The 20,563-nt window shown below is 35.1% G+C and overlaps 1 protein-coding gene and 1 long non-coding RNA gene across 2 annotated transcripts; one reads left to right on the top strand and one right to left on the bottom strand.

Moving 5' to 3' along the window:
- The first annotated feature begins 124 nt into the window (after positions 1-124).
- Positions 125-760, top strand: LOC115630967 (mitochondrial pyruvate carrier 2-like). The gene is made up of 2 exons (XM_030527546.1): positions 125-347; positions 408-760. Exons 1-2 carry the CDS (start codon positions 201-203, stop codon positions 681-683), a joined length of 423 nt encoding a protein of 140 aa, XP_030383406.1. The 5' UTR covers positions 125-200; the 3' UTR covers positions 684-760.
- LOC115630968 lies at positions 761-19,149 on the bottom strand. The gene is made up of 2 exons (XR_003996205.1): positions 17,510-19,149; positions 761-1,716 (listed from the first exon to the last, which is right to left on the bottom strand). It is a non-coding gene; the product is annotated as an uncharacterized LOC115630968 (long non-coding RNA).
- Between the last annotated feature and the right edge of the window lie 1,414 nt (positions 19,150-20,563).

Genomic DNA, 20,563 nt, shown 5'->3' on the forward strand with positions numbered 1-20,563 from the left:
ATTCGGGTAGATATGGGCAGACCACGTTAAATCTGAAAATGAAATTTACAGATTGAGAACCCAGCATCCTACTACTCACTCAATCACAAGGGCTAACAACACACATTTTAAAATATTACACAACACAAAACCTGTTTTGGGAACACAACAAAATTAACAGTCAATAGATTTTAACAAATTCGTCCTTCCATTAACCAAACATGTCCAAGGGTACGGGACCACTGTCGACTTTGTATAATTCCATTATTAATAACGTTGGAAAGGTGGTTCCAGCGCCACTGACACCATTATGGGAATCACCAGCAGGTCCAAAAACTGTCTTTTTTTGGGCACCTTTGTTCAAATGGGTAAGCCTCGTTTAGCAGGAGTCGTACGATGTTATGTCATTATACTTGGCTGGTTTACAGGGCCTTGTGGCGGCTGGATTTAGTGATGTTTTGAATCGACCGCCACAGAACATTTCGTTGAATCAGTGTGCGGTTATAGCCACCACTGGCCTGCTATGGTCCCGTTACTCTGTGGTCATTGTGCCCAAGAACTATAGCCTTTTATCAGTCAACGTTGTGGTATTTCTAACCCAAGGATTTTTGGTATACAAGGCATTGAAATGGCGCCGAGAAAATGCATCGAAGGCGGAGTACAAACATCCATATTTTCCGTCACCCATGGAAGACGAATGGTAGAACATTATATATAATATTTACAGTTAAAATCAAGTAAAAAATATAGCAGAACTGTTAATAAATCGCTTGAAACGGAATGTTTTTTTTTGGCGTGCCGCTCTGAAGCTTTACGAAATTTTATTTGTTTTTTCTTACGCATTTTTTTGCAATTCTCTTCATCGCATACACATCATCAAACGCTTAATTAAACTTCCTCTAATATATGATTATTACTTAGCCACGCCCACAGCTGTTGTTTGTGGGCGTGTGCGCTTCAAACGTGACTCGTTTCTATGGGCATGTGTCTAACTTTAAGTACATATGTATATTATTGAATTAAAAACTATAAGAACGCTATGTAAATAGAGATACATTGTATATACAAAATTTGCTGCTTAACAATGCAAGTGTTGTTTTAACGCCGTTTGAGCCACAGCCAAAACACATTTCGCCTCAGAGGATGTTGCCAAAATTGCAGGTCCTCCTTCGACACTTTGGTATCCTTGCCACTGACGTAGGGAGCGAATAGTGCGCACAAGTCGCGAGTCGTATCCTGATTGGTTCGTCTCTTCGCGTGCTTTCTGCAGCCAATGCGCACTTTGCACAAAAAAAGGACGCGTCGTTATAGCCAACTTGCCAAACAAGGCCACGCAGTGCAGTTGGCAAACTATGGCATACAGCTAGGCGCACACACACAAACACACAAACAGTCGCACACAAACACAGCCTGCTGCGCCAACAGGCGTATGCGTCGTGATTTATTGTCACATTTCATGCGCATGTTGCCGCAACAAAATTCCATCTACACACTATATACTCGTACAAGTGCATATATACATATGTATGTGGATGTGTTTGTGCGAGTGTGTGTGTGCTGTTGTTGTTGTTGTTGTTGTTGCCAAGTGCACTGCATTGCCTTTGACTGGTCTGGCTTGAATGCCGCTCAGCTGCCATTGGTTGGTCAGGCCATGTGTAGCTTTCACGGTCTCTGCGCAATTGGCACAACAAGGCTTCCTTTTATCCTTCTGCTCCTTCTGTCTGCATTGTACATAGGCTGCAAAGAGAAGAATAGTCGAGAGTGAGAAAGAGCTACTGAGTATTAGTTTTTTAGTTTTGTAGTTTGCAACATTGCCAAAAGTTTTCATTGCAGCTAAAACTAATCTAATGAATGCCAATTTTTTTAACGTTCCATTTTGGCTGACTAACTTATATAATAGACTAAGGAATATTTACAAAGATAATATTATTTAATGAGACATCAAATCAAGCTGCATTAACTTCGATCAGATACTTACGAATAATACTACTTATACTATATTATAGTATATTCTTCCATGAAGCTAAACACCTTAAGCATTGAATAAATTTATGACGCGATATATCTAGACGCATCTGGATATTTTGTATATGGGAATTCGGGATTACTTTTAGCACAATTTCAATTTTATTATCATTTTATTTCAACATACAATTCTAAGTGTTCTTATGTATGTATTATTTTTATTAAGCCACACTACTCCACACTTCTTCATTTCTGAATATTCTGTTGAGCTATAAATTGTGATATTTAAACAAATTCAGAACTCTACACAACTGTTTGTTATATTTATTTAAAATTCTTATATTGTCTTTTTCGTTTAATAATACCTCTGCCCATATACCTGTTGTCGTTTTATATTTATTTATACACACGTACAAACTGATGATGCTGACGATGATTTCTTTCCCTTATTTTTTTACATTTATCTATAACATTTGCGAATTTACTTTTACTTACCGATTTACTTAAGTATTCGAGGAATCCTATAATGAACAATAATTAGAATAGAATACAAGAGTACTCCTTATTTTGTCCACCGATTTGCTATGATTTTTCATTTATTGGTCTCAGACGTAACTATGCTATTGTTTAATATATTTATAGTCTACAATAATTTCATAAGGAGAAAATACAATGGATTTCTTCTTTATTTCTATTAAAGAAATTCTTGGTGGTCATAAAGAAATTTCATGAACGTGTATTTATTATTTTATACCTATGTATATAGGTATGTTTTTATCATTTTTACAAATAAGATCAGTGCATTTCTTTCATTTAAGTTTTTCAAGTTGAAAACAAAAAATAAATCATGGCTCTTGAGGAATACTGTATATAGTTTTTCTTCGTATATATCTCGAAGAGACTCCTATATAAAAGCTGGCATACATTTTAATATTTATTCAATGTCCATTCTAAGCATTACTAAATCTTTCTGGAAACTATCAAGAGAAAGAAGGGTTTATTAGGCTTGTTAAGGAGGCATCTCTGACTTCAAAACGAAGTTTTTAGTTTTGGATCGACAACAACATACTCTATTATTTAAAACAAAAATGGGTGCCATATCGCCAACTACAATAGTTTTCCAAACGATTTCGAAATAATTCAAAAAACTTAAGGATATTTAAAAAGGTATAATAAGCCAAAAAAAAAAAACAAATTATACAAATAAATCGATTTACGAGCAATTGGTCTTTTTTGTGAAAGGAAAACATCTTTCAGGCAGAAATATTTGAAGTCTTATGACAACAACAGGAGCAACAACAATACAAAGGCACTTTTCTCGAAAATAGAATTCGTTTCAGAAAAATGCCTAAAAACTTGTGTAACAGTTGTGAAAAAAAAAAATTGAACAATGTCAAGCTATTTTCTTTTAACAGCAACAATTCCTACATGTAATACCTTGTAATAAGAATATGTATAAAATATTATGTAATAAGAATATATGTGTATAGCCTGTAATTATACTAGTTGGTAGTATTCACTGTACAACTAGGCATAGTACGTCATTAATCAGAACGTTCGGTTATCATTGCCAAGTTTTGTGCCTCGGTCGGCTAATGTTGCCAAATGTCGCCAAATGGTTGCCAAAAATGAAAGAGTTGAGGAAAATGCGTAATTTTCTCACGCTCGCTTCCAAAATGAAAAGAAAAAAGAATTCAGGCAATGAACTTTTAGATTGTTGTTGCGTAATGTGCGCCAATTTCTTGGCAGCTGATGTGGCAGGATGCTGGCATTTGTAATTAAAACGCTCTCCCCCATCGGAGGCAACACCTGCACGAACGTAAACACACAAATGTGCGCTGAGCTTGCAAAAGTAATTTATGATCATGGAGTTTTGCCAATAAGTTTTCTGGACTCTTTCCCAACTTGGCGCACGCCGCCAGCAGCTGAAAGACTCAGACCCAGACATGTTGTCTGCCTGGCCGTGCCCCGCCAGCTTGCCTCCTGCCCGCTGCCCCCTGCCTCTTGCTTGTTGTTTCTTGTTTGTTGTTAAAAGTCAATGGGGCGAGCACCGATCATGCCCTCTCGCTTGCACTATCATTTTCCACACATACTTGTACACTTCATGCCTTAATGACTTCGCAGTTATGTGTTGACGGAGGTCAGGGCGTCGTGACGTCACGAACCAAACTGTGTTATTGAACAGCTGCCAATTGTACAGCACGAGATATTTTCATTCCAGACAATTTGCCTGCCAAAGCACCCCCAGCCCCAGCCCCAGCCCCGCTCCCGCCCTCCCGCACAATGTGGCGTACACGTGTTAATTATGTGTGCAAGGGCTCTGATTTATTGGCCCAGAAGTACTAGAGTGCAGCAATTGGTCTTAATTGTCTTTAACTAGTGCTTGACCATATGCTCGGCATATTGAAATTATAGATTTATGACCCTCAATGCACACTTCTCGGTTGTGGAATAACTTCTTCAGCTCTTTGGAGAAACAGCAATAATGGCATGAAATATGAAATTGGTTTCCTGGAGGTTGGCCTTTAAGAGCATGGTTTCAATTTAAATTAGAGAAATGGGATTTGGGATTGTAACCTAATTGGTTATTATTTATTTTTTAAAACGGAATTACATTAGAAGCATTGCTCTCAGGACTAGTAAAATGAAAAGGTTTTGAAACAACACATATAAAATGATAATAAAATAAATACACCTTATTCTGTTTTTACACGATTTTTACATGGTTTTGATTTAACACGGTTTGGAAATTTAAAATGTTTTGTATGGTTACACGGCTTTATTCCATTTAGCACTATTCGTTTTGCATTTGATCAATGTCTTTTTTTACACGTTTTTTTTATATGAATTTTTCTGGAATCAATCTACCGTGTAAAATCCGAACTAGGTCTAATTATAAAATTGTTATTAATTGTGGTCGGAACTTTTAATGCTATTAGATAGATGGACGGACTGGCAATTAAATTTTCCCACACCGGTTTGGAGATTTTTCTCTTAATTTTTCTCCTTCTGCCGTACTTCATCTAGATAACTCTAAAGTAGAATTAAGATTTCTCCTCAACTATCATTTTTTTTTATTGTTTAGGTTTATAATGTCTCTGGCAACATTTGGCTGTGAATCGGGGCAAATGGAAAATAAAACTCTCCCAACGTATCGGAGGCATTAATAGACTTTATTGCACACTTATTCTTGAGAGGCTTTCTACTTTATAAAGTTTAAATTATAACTTAATATTAGTAAACTGTAGCGACAGCACTATTTGTCGTTCTATAAAATAAATAAAGACATACATGTCATTATCTTAAGTTACATAAATCAGCAACTATTTAAGAAAATTATGACACATACTAACAAACTTGAAAGATTTTTGTAATGTAATTTGTTTAATTTAATTCCTTTGTTTTAAAGTTAATCAGTGCAAAGATTATGTCAAGCAGATACCCAGCTATATGTATTTTAGCACCTTTTTGCGAGTTTTAGGAACTGTCTTCTTTTTATATACAAAACTTAGACCTATGTGTATTAGAGCCGACATTTTCAATTTGTCGGCACTATGTTAAATAATCTGCTAAAAATAGTTCAGCATCTCTTGTCAAAATGTGACATGACAATTTTGACACTGCCCAAGATAATTATGCAATAGCCTAAAGTACACCAAGTACTTACTATATTTTTGTTAGATACTCAAATATACAGTTACTTATGTATTGCAACAAAAGCAAATGTTTGCTTATTTAAAAAAAAATATTGTCACCGAAAAGTCATTTTTAAAGAGCACATTTATCTTTTGATGGATTAAGGCAAGTTAGCAAACATAATTATAATGTTATTTGGCCGTTTCAGCAGACAAATAAATCTAATCCTATACTATATACATATTACGTATATATGTGTTTTAGCCACAAAAATCAAATTATATGATTCTTTTTCGCATTCCAAATAATAAAAACCATGAAAAATGAATCAGCAAGCGAAGGTTCTCTGCATTAAAACAGTAAAGCATCCGTTTGATTATAAGAATGACATTAAAATTGTTTATTAATAAATATTCAGAAAGGTCTAAAGTTAAATAAACTTGAGTCAGGTTAAAATTGCAAACAGTTTGCACACAAATTTTTGTTTATTTTTTAGCATACATAAAATGATTTAGTGTAGAGCTCGTATTTGTTTTTTTTTTTTAAGAAAAACTATATTCATGAAATTCCCTTGCAATTCGACTGGTTTGTGTTCTAAATAAAATATATATTAAAATTGAAATGAATCAAAGTTCCACAAAAAAATTGTATTTTTTGAAATTATCTGTTTTATTTAAAAACCCGGTTATTGTTTAATATTTCTAAAACAATTAAAACAATTTTATTTTATGAAAAATGCGTAAAAATACATACTTGTAGAAGAAAAATATTAAAGCAAATTAATAAGGTCTCACATTTTATTTTATCTTTATTATATTTTATGTATTATTTAAATATTTAAATTTGTTTGCTTTTTTTCTTCACCTTTTCTTTTTTCTTAGGTCTAATAACGTCATAGCTGGCCGTTTGGCAAATAAAATTCATCCACCGAGTCTGATTCGTTAGTAGAAATTTTTGTTATTTCTATAGGCTTTGTTTTTTTTTAGTTTTATTTAGTATAAGTTCTGTATTATTTTGATTTTTTTTTTCGGCAGCTCTATTTGTCGATAAAATAAATAAATAAATAAACAAAGCTTTAAGCTTAAACATGCTTTCTAATTCGAATTAAAGCAGCATATTTATTCAAGAATTTTGGGGCATGCGGGCAAGTCAAAAGTATTTTATTAGAAACTTATTTTGCATATTAAAGGCCAAATAGATTAGTATAGAGTGATGAGGCCCAAGAAATCCATTATGATGCCTTATATTCCCTTTTGATTTTTATTGCGCCACCTTCTCCCATCCTTCCTTTTTATGTATTTCCGTAAGATTATTTGAGCTTAAGTCAAAGTCTTAGTAATGGACTATAACCCAACATCTTCTGCCCGAAATCATTTGATGAAATGCCAAGCCTGGCGCCTAGTGGGCTTTAAGTTCAGGTTTAGGACCTTAGTAGTTCTTTTAGGGCCCACAATTGGCTCGAACACACAGCTCTGAGCTGCTGTTTTTGTTATTTCCAATCCAAAATATTGCATTCCCAATATCTTTTACATTTGCAAAACTCTGACTAGAAACTGTTAAACATTACGAAATCTATTTTTCTGCTGTATTTTCTGTACTTCTGTACTTCTGTTTTTGTTATTTCCAATCCAAAATATTGCATTCCCAATATCTTTTACATTTGTAAAACTCTGACTAGAAACTGTTAAACATTACGAAATCTATTTTTCTGCTGTATTTTCTGTACTTCTGTACTTCTGTTTTTGTTATTTCCAATCCAAAATATTGCATTCCCAATATCTTTTACATTTGTAAAACTCTGACTAGAAACTGTTAAACATTACGAAATCTATTTTTCTGCTGTATTTTCTGTACTTCTGTACTTCTGTTTTTGTTATTTCCAATCCAAAATATTGCATTCCCAATATCTTTTACATTTGTAAAACTCTGACTAGAAACTGTTAAACATTACGAAATCTATTTTTCTGCTGTATTTTCTGTACTTCTAGTGTAAAATTGAACGTTGAAACGTTGTTTTCTCTATCATTGAGTGTTTACTGTTCATTTGGTTTTCTGCTATAGTGCCGTCCATATTTACATAACACACATATATTATATACCCATGCCCAACTATATAGAACTGTTCACGGACAACGCAAAAAGTACGAATCGTCTTTGACGTTTTAAACAAATTTCAACGATTTATTTTGCTCTCATGCTTGTTTTTCATTTTGCACAAACGCTTTTATTTATTTTTCCTAGCAGTTGAAAGCGCGATTTTTGCTTAACTGAATTTTCTGTTCGTTGGTGTTGTTTTTGTTGTTGTTGTTGTTGTTGTTGCTCATACGTCTGACTATTTTTGTATACACTTGACGCTGCTAAAGATCGTCCGGCAGCAACAAAAACAAAAACAAAAACAGCAACAACAGCATGAGGAAAGGCGATAAAACCGTCAAGGCATAGAAACAGAAAAAATTGCGCAGAACTGTCGCCATCCCTTCTGTGTCACATAATCGTACATAGATGCCTATGTATAAATAGTATTTGGAAGACATGTACATGTGTGTATGCTATATCTTAGATATTGCCGCTCATATATAAGAGTATGTGTACCTTCAGCTCTTCAGCTCTTCAGATCTTCAGGCGATGACGCGCAATTGACGCGAGCAAAGACGCGTTGAAAAACTCGCGCCGAGACTGTCGCTGCATCTATTTTTGTGCAGCATATAGCAAGCACAGATACATAGATGCAGAGATACATACGTATGTATACATATGTACATATACATATGTATACCGGTTGTATATTTTGCTTAAACTATTTCAGTTTTCACAATTTCGTGTGCCTTGTTTTATTTCATTCGCTTGTTTTTTCAATACAAAGCATCGATGTCGTCTATTTTTCCTCGACTTTTTGTATCTTTAGCTACGAACAAGTATGGCGGTGTGCATAGGACGGCACAAATTGTAATTAGTGCTTGTTTTAATTAGAATTTTTGCATTTTCCGCTCGTTAATTATATTTAGGCAATGAGCCTTGAGTTGCAGTAAGACGCAAAAAAAAAAAACGAAGAAACCCAATCAAAAAACAAAACTAAACGCCTTGCCTATGATATCGAAACAAATTCCGTCTGAAAATGGCCAGTGAAGGTTAACTTAATGAAGATTTAGATATTTTCTAAACAGATATATGTAGTTCATGGCTCACATCCCGATCGTTTCGGAAGTGAAATGATAGTTATTGTTTTTTTTTATACCGATTTCCCAAGCCTTTTTGTTTGTTGCCCAAATATCTCAAAAACCAGGACAGCTGGGCGCAAAAAATCTTTCTTATTTTACGAATTTTACGAATTTTTTGAAGCAGAAAAGTTGTTTGCTTGGAATTTCAATTACTGTTGATTGATATTAAATTCATGATAAATATGTCCATAGTTTAAGAAATTGCTCGCTTGGTATTCACATTAAGTTTTACAATTACAGTATCTCTGATTTTTGTTGAAACTAGTCATCGGCGTAAGACAACATATTTATTAATTCCTAATTAAAAGTAATCAGTTTTGTTATATTCTGTTGAATACAACGCTCAACCATTAGGCATTCATTCATCAACAGTCAATAAATAACACAGGCATATATTTATTTTGAAAGTGCGAGAAATTTCTTCTTCACGATGTTCTTTAATTAACTATTTTTTCAATATTTTTTAAAAAATATTTTATATGGTCTTGGCAAGGTGATTAAGACTTTGAAGTTAAATAATTGAAGAGGCGAAAAACACAAGTTTTTTAAAAGAGATCTTTTTTTTTAGTATTGTAAAGAAAGTCACATACTCGCATTTAAGAACAACAAGAAACACCAGCTTCTATGACTTTAGCTCACAAATATATTAATATATATATGCATATTTTTTATACATACCTACTTATGCACTCACATACTTTTACTAACAATATACTATATACACACACATATTAAAATTACCTTTCGATCAACAACAATATGTTCCCAATTTTGCAATGCAAAACAATTTTAAATTTTAAAGACTTGTGCGCAAAATTTTTAATGCCTGTTTTTCAAACCATAACAAAAGGCATCCATGTTTATATACTAAATAGCCAGATAACGTTTGCTGTTGTTGTTTTTGTGGTCGCTGCTGGTGCGGGAGCTGGTGCTGGTGCTGGTGGACGCATCTGGCAATTTGATTTGATTTGAACATCAATTAGCTATATAGAATTTGCTCCAGTTACGATATACTAGTATGTACTTGAAAAGGAACTTTCACCGGCCACGTCTTGTCAACAACTGAACGTCAATCAAAATCCGTGGCAGGCGAAGCAAAAGTCAGATGTAATATAGCCTAGATAGAGAACTTTGAATATTAACTGCTGCCAAAATGCGGCAACATTGGCAAGCGAAATGCCACTTGTGTATTGGCCAATAAATGTTTACAGGCGCGAGCATTGAACGGCAATGGCCTTGCCAAGAAGTGGCCAAAAGCCAGCCAATCAAACGAGTATATACACACATGAGTACATATGTATATGTATGTGTATATACATACATATGTGATAAACATAATCATAACAATAATTAGACAGTGACACCTGTTGGCCAAATGTCTGGCAAGCCATTTGTGGAGCAATTTGTTGGCACTGAGGCGGGAAAGCCCCCACATATGTACGTATGTATGTATGTATGTATGTTGTATGTATGTAGTACATACAATATGCTGCTGGCCAAGTATCCAACGAGCCAATAAACAATCAACAGCAATAACAACAAACTACAACGATGACGTTGTCAAACTGGGCAACTCGTCAAAAATGTGCGTCAGCAATTAAAATCATAATGAGTGCCCCGTGCCCCCCTCGCCCCTCGCTGCTTGCCCCATTGAGGCGCCAGCAGTGGCCAGCAGCCAAATGAATTTGCCAGCCAAGTGCCACGCGTCCAACATTCCAAAGGATGCGTTGCCAACAAAATGCGAGCCAACTGAACAAGACAAAAAAACACTAAGCAGTTGGCGTGTCTACTTCTCTGTTTGTTTGTTTGTTTATTTATTTATGTTTGTGTGTTGCGTTCGCTTCTGCCGACTTCCAGCTCAAAACGTGCGTACACGTTATATGCCATAGAAGGCAGTACGACAAGCAGTAAATAAATGCAGCTCTCTATTTGCGTTGGCCGGGCTTGTCTCCATCTAGCCATGGCTGAATTTGTTAAGTGTTGGTTGCTGCGGCTGCCAAGAAAATTGCTGCAGCAGACTTATAGGCGCTGAAAATTGCAGACATAACTTACAGTTACTCGTTCATATACATATGTATGCATGTTATGTGCACATAAGCACAAACAAATGCGATAGCAGTAACGAATAGGAGCGCTTTGCGGTGCAATGGGGCGTATGCGTTATGGCGTTGCACGATGTTGCGTATACGCTGAGTTGTACAGTGTGAAAGGCGTAAAAGGCGTTAGTACAAGTTATTTGCTGCTCAACAAATTTTACGCTCTTCTTACCTAATAACTATTTATTCAAAAATACGCAAACGCAGTGCTGCACAGTTTTTTGTTTTATTTCAGGTTCGAGCATAATTTGCATCTGCAGAATTCAATTCAATAAATGAGAAATTGCAATCTCTGTAAACCTGTTGGTTGTATTAATTTTCCATACTACCTATAAAATTCTAAGGATAGCAGATATTCAGAAAGGTAATACAGCTGTAACCGCAATAAGAAGTTGAATGCAGCGTTTAATAGGTTTATATGTGATGCTAAGTCTTTAGACAAAATGAGTTATTATTAATTACAAGAAACAAAACTTGTTACCCATTCAATTAGATTTAATGATTGTTTTTAATTGGGTGTGTCAATGAACTAGCTTCAAGCAAGACTAGCTCAGAGATGAGTCTAGAAAACAAGCACTCGCTCACAAAAACTACAATACCTCTCTAATAAAAAACACTAAGAAAAAGTTGTTGCCATCGATTGAAGCTTTTTAAAACTATTCGATCTATTGGCTATCAATTATTATAATTTATTTTCGTTTTTTACAAACAAAACAATAAACAGTAATTCATTCTTAATTGATAGAACAAAAATAGAATAAATAAAAAGAAAAAAGGAACAATTTTTATTAAGAACATTCTACTTGTAAGAAAAATGTGCCACTTAATATTGTTATTTGCAAATTAAACTGGAAAATATTAAACACTCTCACAGATGAGTATTTCTTTATTTTATTCTTCTTTTAATTTATTTTCACTGAAAACAGTTCATAAGTAAAACAAAACAATTGTCTAAATCGTTGGAAAAATTTGTCATTATTTACAAAAATTTTATTTTATTTTTATTTTTTTTTAAAAGAGAAGGTTAACAATTAATTCTTGCTTCGGCAGAACATATACAAAAATTTAGATCGAAATTTTGTATAGTTTAATTTTAAAGAAATATTAGATGCCATTAAATACTAATTTGGAATAAACCCCGTCAAGTATAATTACATTTAATATATCACTTATTTGAATTTACAAAACATCACAACATATTTCTTCTGCATTCCAAAATATGAACCTAATACGAAAGTACTGCTCAATTATAATATTTATAATCTTAAAATTAATTACACATTTATTAAGGAAAGGATTTTCATTAACTAATACCATCCCCTTCTTTTACAAATCTGACTATATTCGAATCTTTTCAGTCAGTTGTCCTTATTTTTTAAAGCTGGTCCAACCAACAGACTATTTACCTATGTCCTGCACTTTACTTCCAAAACCTTACGTAAACTAAAAACTTTTTCTAAAAAAATTCGAGAGCATGCATAACAAATAAATAACCCACCCAATCCCCCGCTGACCAAAGTCCATCATTAAAAAAAAGCAAGAAAAAAGAAAAGATACTGCCTTTGGCCGCCCACTCAACGTCCCGTCAAAGGCTCGGCGTCTGCTCACTAATAAGTTTTAAGAAAATGAAAAATCGTTTGTGCATTTTTATAAGTGCAAAAATATGCAAATAGAGTAAATCATTACTGACTCCGACTCTGACTGGACTGGACAGAAGCGGCAGACAAAGTTTCCTATTTTTCCTTATTATTCTTTTTATGTATTTAATGCTGCAGCGCATAAAAATTGGCGACGACTGCAGCCTTTGTCGCAGTCAAGCACAAATAATAATTTGGCGATTTATTTGTTTGTTTGTGTGTTTGCTTGTTTTGTTTGTCTATGCCACCTAAAATTATGGCCGCTGACTTTTGCGCCTGCTCATAATTTAAACAGACAGCCACTGTTTGGCGGGGGGAGGGAAGGTTGCAAATAATATTCTTAACGCATTAAGCCTGCCTTGTATTATTGACAAAGAGGAATTAAACGCTGGGCAGCAAGAGCGAGCGGACTGCAGTTGCTTGCAATTAATTTTAATTGGCCTGCCTTCAATCTCGATTTATTTAAAGCGCGCGCCGCCATCAATAAAATCAATGCCAGGCCATAAATCTGCCAGCATTCATTGAATCGTACCCAAATGCAAAAGACAAGCATAACCCCCGATCTATTTCTCACTCTCGCGGAAATGATAAAGCGGCCAAAGGAAGTGCGAACATTGACCAGCGACGGACTTGCGACATATGCAGCCAGTCAAGAGGAAAGCGCCAACATAGTTGCCAATTTCCGGGAAAAGCTGAAAAAATAACATGGCCAGCCGATATAGAAAAGCGCAGTCGACCAAGGGATACACTATAAAGCTAGCGTACTACCAGAAACATTCAGCAAATAGCCCTCGAATTTTGTGCAAGATTTTGAGCTCTTCCGAAAAAATTCGAAGTGTTTTATCCTAGTTGGAGTTCATTATATCGCCTTATATCGAAAGCATCTTTAGAGAACTGCATTTATTATCAAATAATTCAATATTGCAAGACAATTAAAAACACATTATAGTTTAAAATGAAATGTCTGCTGTTTAGTAGAAAGATAATGTGGGCGAGAAAGCGCGATATGTTTCTTAAGTTTAATTTCGATCTATTATTAAAGAAACAATCAATCTATTATTATTCATGTTTAATGCCAGTTGAAACTATTTTCCTTAGAATGAAAAAGATTTTTAAGATTTAAATAAAAAGAAAAACCAATGCAATACTGAATTTTTTAACTTTTGTGGAGAAAGTGCTTATATCCGTATAAAGAGAGATAGATATAGTCTCCAAGTTTTTAGAATCAACAGTTTTCTATATAAATCAGATTAAGTAATCATTCCAATTAGATGCAACTATCAATGTCACCAACTGACCATTTAAATGCTCTTTACTCTTTGAATTGCAGTGTAACAAAATGGAAGGCAAGTAAAAAAGAAGTGCAGCGCAAAGAATTATTTGCCAGGATGTCCGAAACATTGTTGGTGTCAACAAATTCCTTTTTTTCTTTATTTGTTTTCCACTTTTCTATTTTTTTGTCAAGCAATGAATGCCAACTTGAAAAAAGAATAAAAAAAGAACTCACAGCTATTGCCAAATCCAAAAAAAAGTGCAAAATTAATGCCAAAACATTAAGGAATTTGCGCCTGGTGTCCTTTTCTTTTGTGCATTGTCGTTGGCAACGCTTTCGCGCAATTAAATTTCGTGTTAGTTTTATTGTTGGGTGAAAGCGGGGGAGAGCCGTGGGGATCGTGTTTGCTTTATTTACATGGCGTGTCTCTTGCCGCGGCTAATTAAGTTGAATGCATAACTTGTTGTTGCTGTTGTTGCTGCTGCTGCTACTGCTTGGCAATTGTTAATTGTGTTAATGGCTCGTAAATTTCTTGCCTTGTAAAACTTTGTGATTTGCCGTTTCTAAATTAAATGAACATTTTTATATATCTATGTATGTAGTATGTAGTATATGTAAGCAAAAAGGCCAAATGCATTACGCATACGGCATGTGGATTGGGGATTGGTGAAATACTCTGCGAAATCTTGTCTTCTGATTAGATTAAGGCTAGTTTATTAAAATTTTTATAAAGCCGTATTATTTTATATAGCTGCCATAGGAATCTTCAAAAATCATCTTTAGCAGAATAACTCTTTTGTTTATATATGAAAATATTATTTACATGCTTTATATAGTGGCACATGATATTCAGAATTTTTATTAAAATACTCTAAGAACCAAGAACTATTTTGTTATAGAAGAAATCTAGGGAATATTTCATATTTATATAAGTTTTTTAATGCCTCATAATAATGTGCAGCTTCAGCGAAATCGGAGCAATATATCATGAGGCTCTTATTTGTTTGTTTATAGAGATATCATTGGTGATTAAAAGTTTTCTAAATATAATCTTAAGTTTCAAACAAATCTATGGCCTTATTACACATTAAAAAGAGGCGATTGGTATAGACCGATTTAAACGTTCTAATCGTTTTATTCAATTTTTAATTATCAATTATATTCTTTTTTGTTGAATTAACTTTTTAAATTTCAAGGCAACTAACATTTATATAACTTTTAATGGCAATACATATTTCTTTTTAGTTATTTTGCAACTATATACTAAAAATTTGTGAATGAAAGAAAATAAAATATACAAATATTTAAAATGTTGTAAGAACTCTCAACACAATTATTAAGGATTAACATAGCCTAAGTGTACAAGAAGTTTGTTGTTCCTAACTTTAAATCTTTTAGAAACATAAATATATTTTAAACAAACGTATAACGAAACGGAAAAGGAGGGCATCAAACAAATTATGACCAATAAAAGCAGACCATTCAAATAAATTTACACTTGATTTCAGATGCTAATTATATTGTATTCAATCAATTCTTTGAACTTACAAAATTAAAAAAAAAAAACATGGGTCATCAGAAAACTACGAAAACGTATCAAATAAAATAAATAATTTGGGTTCATTCTCGATTCTCTTTGCATTTCCAACAAACTCTTCCTTGAACTGTAACAAGGCAAACAAACAGATTGTTTTATTTAAATTGTTGTACCACTGTCCATCGAGCAATAAACCCGGGATATTCAGTTTTTGGAGAACATTATGCAATATTGTTCAACAAATAGCAAATGCTTGTTCAATTTGCCACAAATAGTTTAATGGCTTTGAATATTGGAAGCAGAAGTTATTTTATTTCCTATTTAGCAGTGCTCCGACCATTAAAACGGAAAATTCATAATTTCAAAAGACTGCCGTTTCAAGCTATTTGCGGTGACCTCCAGAGTATTATGTGTTCTTTGGATAACCAAATGGAACGCCTAGGCTTCTAGATACACGGAAACATGCAAGTATTTGTGGGTGTTTGTGTTGTGTGTGTTTGTTTGTGCATTGAACCAAAAGTGAAATCAACGGCTTGCAAGCTCCACAATTTGTGCGTTTTTATAAAAATATGTACGTGTGTGTATATATTTCCACTTTCCATTGTGCTTTAACTTTGCTCTAAGCCTATAAATTCAGTTTAGTCCGTGCTGTGCTGAATGACTGCATGGCTGACTGCCTGCCTGCCGGCCTGCCAGCCTTCCTAGCATATCTGGCATATCTGTAACTCTATGACTCTGTAACGCCCCCCCAACGAGCATTTAACATGTTGTCATTTCTGCTGCATTTTTCTTATTTATGTGGCGCCAGACTTGGTTGGTTTTTGCTTTGGCTTTGTGTTGATGCGGGTGTTTGGTTTTGGGGTTCGACTTGTGCGGCTTTTAAATATTCATTTCGAATTGAACAAGCTGTAATGGAGTTACATACATAAAAATTACATTTGTTTTGGTATTTTTTAAACACTATTAATCGATTCAATGATGACAACAAGTTGACAAAATTTAAAGCTGGGCATCCACAAAAATATGTCTAAATTATTAAAGGAAACTCATTCAGTTCATGCTCTCTAGTTCACTGATTGATGTTAAATGAATAAAATATGTTTCGAGTTATCAGTTAGAGCAGAAGATGACATTTAAACTTTTACGTACTTCAGAAAACTTATTGTGGTACATTTTTCGAAAATCTCTAAAATATAAACTAATGAAGCTTATACTTGATTCATTTCCCTCACTTTCTAAAGCTGTCTTAAAGTTGTAGTGTATATATCTTATTTACAAATCGCCTTAATAAATATAAATTCTGCTAGTCGTCTTTAGTTTATTATTTACTTCTACAGTTCTATAAAAATATTTTAAATTGAATGATGCTTTCATTAACAAATCTAAAAGGAGCTTGATTTTCTTTTGGAAATTGAAGAATTTAAATGGGAGTATAACCGAACACTCTATGTCTACTTCCACAAGCTGTATGTATATTATTACTAAAATGTACTTTGATATTTTTGAATTATTTGTTCCTCAAAATACTTTAAAAAATTAAGAATTTAAACCGATATAAACCAGTATGTTTTCGCATTTATTACTTAGATTATTCACTCACTCTCCAAGCAATGCACTCAAGATTGAGGAGAAATTATATAACAGTCCAGTACCACATCTAAAAGCAGTGTAAATAATATATTCCTTTATAATTCAGTAATCAACTACTATTGTTATTCCTCTAGTGTAAATAACATATTCCTCCGACCGGGGGGATAATTTCTAAGCATTTACGAGTGAGAATTTAATGCATGGCTCACAAAGAGAAGAAACAATAAATAAAATTTAACTTTTTACTTGCAATAAAATGTAACGATGAAATAGTTTTTCATGGCTGAGTTTTTATTTTAAGGGTATTAAAATTTATATAACACTCGGGAATAGTAAACGTAAGCTCGCAACATTATATATATATATATTGGTTTCCATACTAGTTTATTCTCTTTATTAGAAACCGGTTTCTGCTTATTTTGCATTCTAAGAAATTCTCAACATGCAATTTTTTCCAACATCTTTTAACTATTAATTTTTAAATTAGATCTCTACCACTCAGTCATTCGTAAAAACGTTTACGAAATCGTTACTACTAATTAAATAATTAGTTAAATTTTCTTCAATTTGCAACTTACCGAAATGTAACTTCCTTTATAATTCAGTAATGAACTACTTTTTATTATTCTTCCTTTCGGGCTGTGGCGGCTGCAGCTGTTGAAGGTGACGCGGCATTAAAAAAAATCACGCATTGATTCTTTCATGAAAATTGTCTACGAGTGCTTTCAATTAGTTCATATTTACTTGTTCTAATTGTTTTTATTTATGCGTAGTTTTTATATTTTATTCCACTAAGTATTTATTGGGGGATTATTTTTGCATAATTTACTTGTATGTATATATTTATTTGAAATGATTAATTATATGTGTTCTCAATTTATTTTTTAACTGTTGCTGCACTACGTTTTTAAAAAGGTGACAAATATTTATTGCATAAGTAGTTTATAATAATTGATGCGATTATTTTTTATATAATTAATTGTTGTTTGAAGCACTTAGATTAGCAACATTTTGCTTCCTTCGCTGGATTAGTTAGTAGTTGCCTTTTATTTGCTGGGCACACGTTGCGTATGCGCAATATCCATTACTTTTTTTTCGATAGATTTGGCGAACGTGCGAGCAACTCGGACGCTGTTGTGCGTCCTTTGAGGTTTCGCACGCGTGTGGTCGACAAAATTGGCCGCCACTGCCATTGATGGCATTTCTGCTGCTGCTGGTCTTGATGGGCCGCTGACAAATTTCGATGCGCTTGAATCATTAGCGGTGATGGTGGTGGTGGTCTGGTGTGGTGTGGTGTGGTGTTGTGGTGGCAACAGATGTGGCGGGGGCAACTGGCAACGAAGTTGAAACAATGGACCGCCTGTTGTTGCTGTTGGTGTTGTTGTTGGTTGGGCCAGCGCCAGTTGCTGATGGCGCACGTCTTTTTTGGCACTGTCCAAAGTTGGCCGCGCACGTTGGTCAGTTCAAAGGTCGTACCACGCACACACACACACACACACGCACAAGCACACGTTTTTCTTAATGTTGCTGTTTTTGTTGTTGTGCGGCACTTGCGTTTGTTGTTGTAGTCTTTATTGTTAGCTGTATGGTCGAGACGAACGTATCCTTAGCCGCTATTGCTACTCCCTACTTCCTGTTTGTGCATGTGTGCGTTTGTGTGTGTGTGTGTGTGTTTGTGTGCCGCTAATGCTGTCGATTGACGGCCATTTTCTATTGACTGCACTCCAATCCAGCTGCTGTTGTTGTTGCTGCTACTTGATCTTGGCCAGGACGCACATCTTTTTGGCCCGCCACTTATTATTTGACTTGGCTAATCAAACTGTTTTTTGGCCCTGTTCTTAGCCAAATGGGGGGTGAAACAAGTGGAAATTTCCCTGGCCTGCGTCTCGTCTGTCATCCTGCGCTGGCGCTGCTGCGTCTTGGACCATCATCACCACCTCGTCAAAAATGTGGAACCAAAGCAGAAAAAAAATTGTGGAAACGAAGGAAGGAAACCTTGTGGCCAGCAAACAGCTTGTTGTTGCTAGAGATGTTGTTGTTGTTGCTGTTGCTGTTGTCGCACTTGGCTCGCTGGCCACTTTTCTTGGCTGGCTACGCGTCGCTCAAACTCAATCCAAGCACAACGGCAATGGCGGCACTGTGCGCGCTGCCCCTTAGGGCACACACACATTCCGTTGCCAGCCAGCCAGCAGTTTGTTGGCTCACAACACCGCCGCTACTACTTTCTTGGCCAACTGACTGACGACTGCTCGCTACGTTTTGGTTTGGCCTGCCAAACAGCGTGGCCAGCCAGAGCCAAAAACGGTCGACGTCGACGTCTCATCGACGTTCTCAATGCTGTCGTTGTCGTAGTCGCTGCTTCTGCTTCTGCTGCCGCTGCCGCTGCTGCAGCTACCTCTGCTACTTTTTTGTCGTCATCAACATCGTCGTCGTCTCCGTCGTCGTGGTCGTCGCTGTCGTTGCCGTTGTTATCGCCCACACCTCCCCACCACCCATTGTCACCCATTGTCGCTTGCAATTCCAACTGGCTGCGCTCCAAGCGGCAGCTTCCCACTCCACTCCCCACAACGAACGTCGCCTGCATTCGCAGTGCGCTCGTTGGCCTTCGTCGGCCCTCGTCCAACATCGTCTCATTCGCCCGATTCCTCTCCGTTCCGTCGTCAGTGTCGTCGTGCTCGCTCTTTTCTCTGTTTTGAAACGTTTTTATTTTATTTTTTTCCTTTTCTGCTCATTTCACGCAATTTTCCGCCCCCCGCCTTTTTCTACATGTGCTGCCGATGTTTGCCGCGCAAAATTGCTGCTCAGATATTGTTCTGTCCCATTGGAACTCTTTCAGACACTGCTCGTAGATTTATGTGCGCAGATGGCTTAAGTACTGTGGGCCCCCAAATTAGATTGAAATGGAACTCGGAATATACATACTCGTATATACATTTTGCATTTCAAACTTAACGGTTAGTTTTTAGAGCATAGATATATGTATGTATGGACGTGCTATGTTACAGAACTTCGCAGAACTTCAAAACAATCATATATGGAACTACTTAGAAAATGGGGCAGCAAGCACGAGAATATGATGCAGCACGGTTCAAAAACCACTAAAATCGTTTATTCAGTTATTTCATAGAATAAAATATTATATACTTATGTATACATGTATATGTAAAGTCTTCTTTAGGGCCAACATGTCACCAAACAATTAATAGTGAAGAGAATGCTGTATAAGATAATAAATTCAACTTAATTCCTATATTTTAAATACTTATTACTTGTAGTAATGTCCAAATAGTGGAAATAAATGCTTTGCACAGATTATGATAGATCAATTCTTATGTAGAGGTATTATTCCTAATTTATTTATTTAAAATTGTTATATAGTAAGTGTGTAGTGTAACAGGCAGAAGGAGGTGTGGCAAGCAAAACGAGTTGATTCAGCCCTGTCTGTCTGCCCGTATGTCCATATGAATACCTACAAATCAGAGCCTATAAAAGCACACAAGTGAATTATATGTGTACAAGTTTATTTAATTTTTGTATGATCAATAGATCAAAATTTGTTTTAAATTTTATTAATTAAAAAAATTATAATAATTACAGAATATTTCAACCAACCTTAGCCCTTTTCACTTGTT

Source organism: Scaptodrosophila lebanonensis, unplaced genomic scaffold (assembly GCF_003285725.1).
Source record: "Scaptodrosophila lebanonensis strain 11010-0011.00,11010-0021.00 unplaced genomic scaffold, SlebRS2 tig00001412-arrow-pilon, whole genome shotgun sequence".
NCBI lineage: Eukaryota > Metazoa > Arthropoda > Insecta > Diptera > Drosophilidae > Scaptodrosophila > Scaptodrosophila lebanonensis.

Coding starts and splice junctions, on each gene's coding strand:
- LOC115630967 (XM_030527546.1), top strand. CDS start 201: ATGTCCAAGGGTACGGGACCACTGTCGACTTTGTATAATTCCATTATT. Junction 348..407: donor GGGCACCTTTGTTCAAATGG/GTAAGCCTCGTT, acceptor GCTGGTTTACAG/GGCCTTGTGGCGGCTGGATT.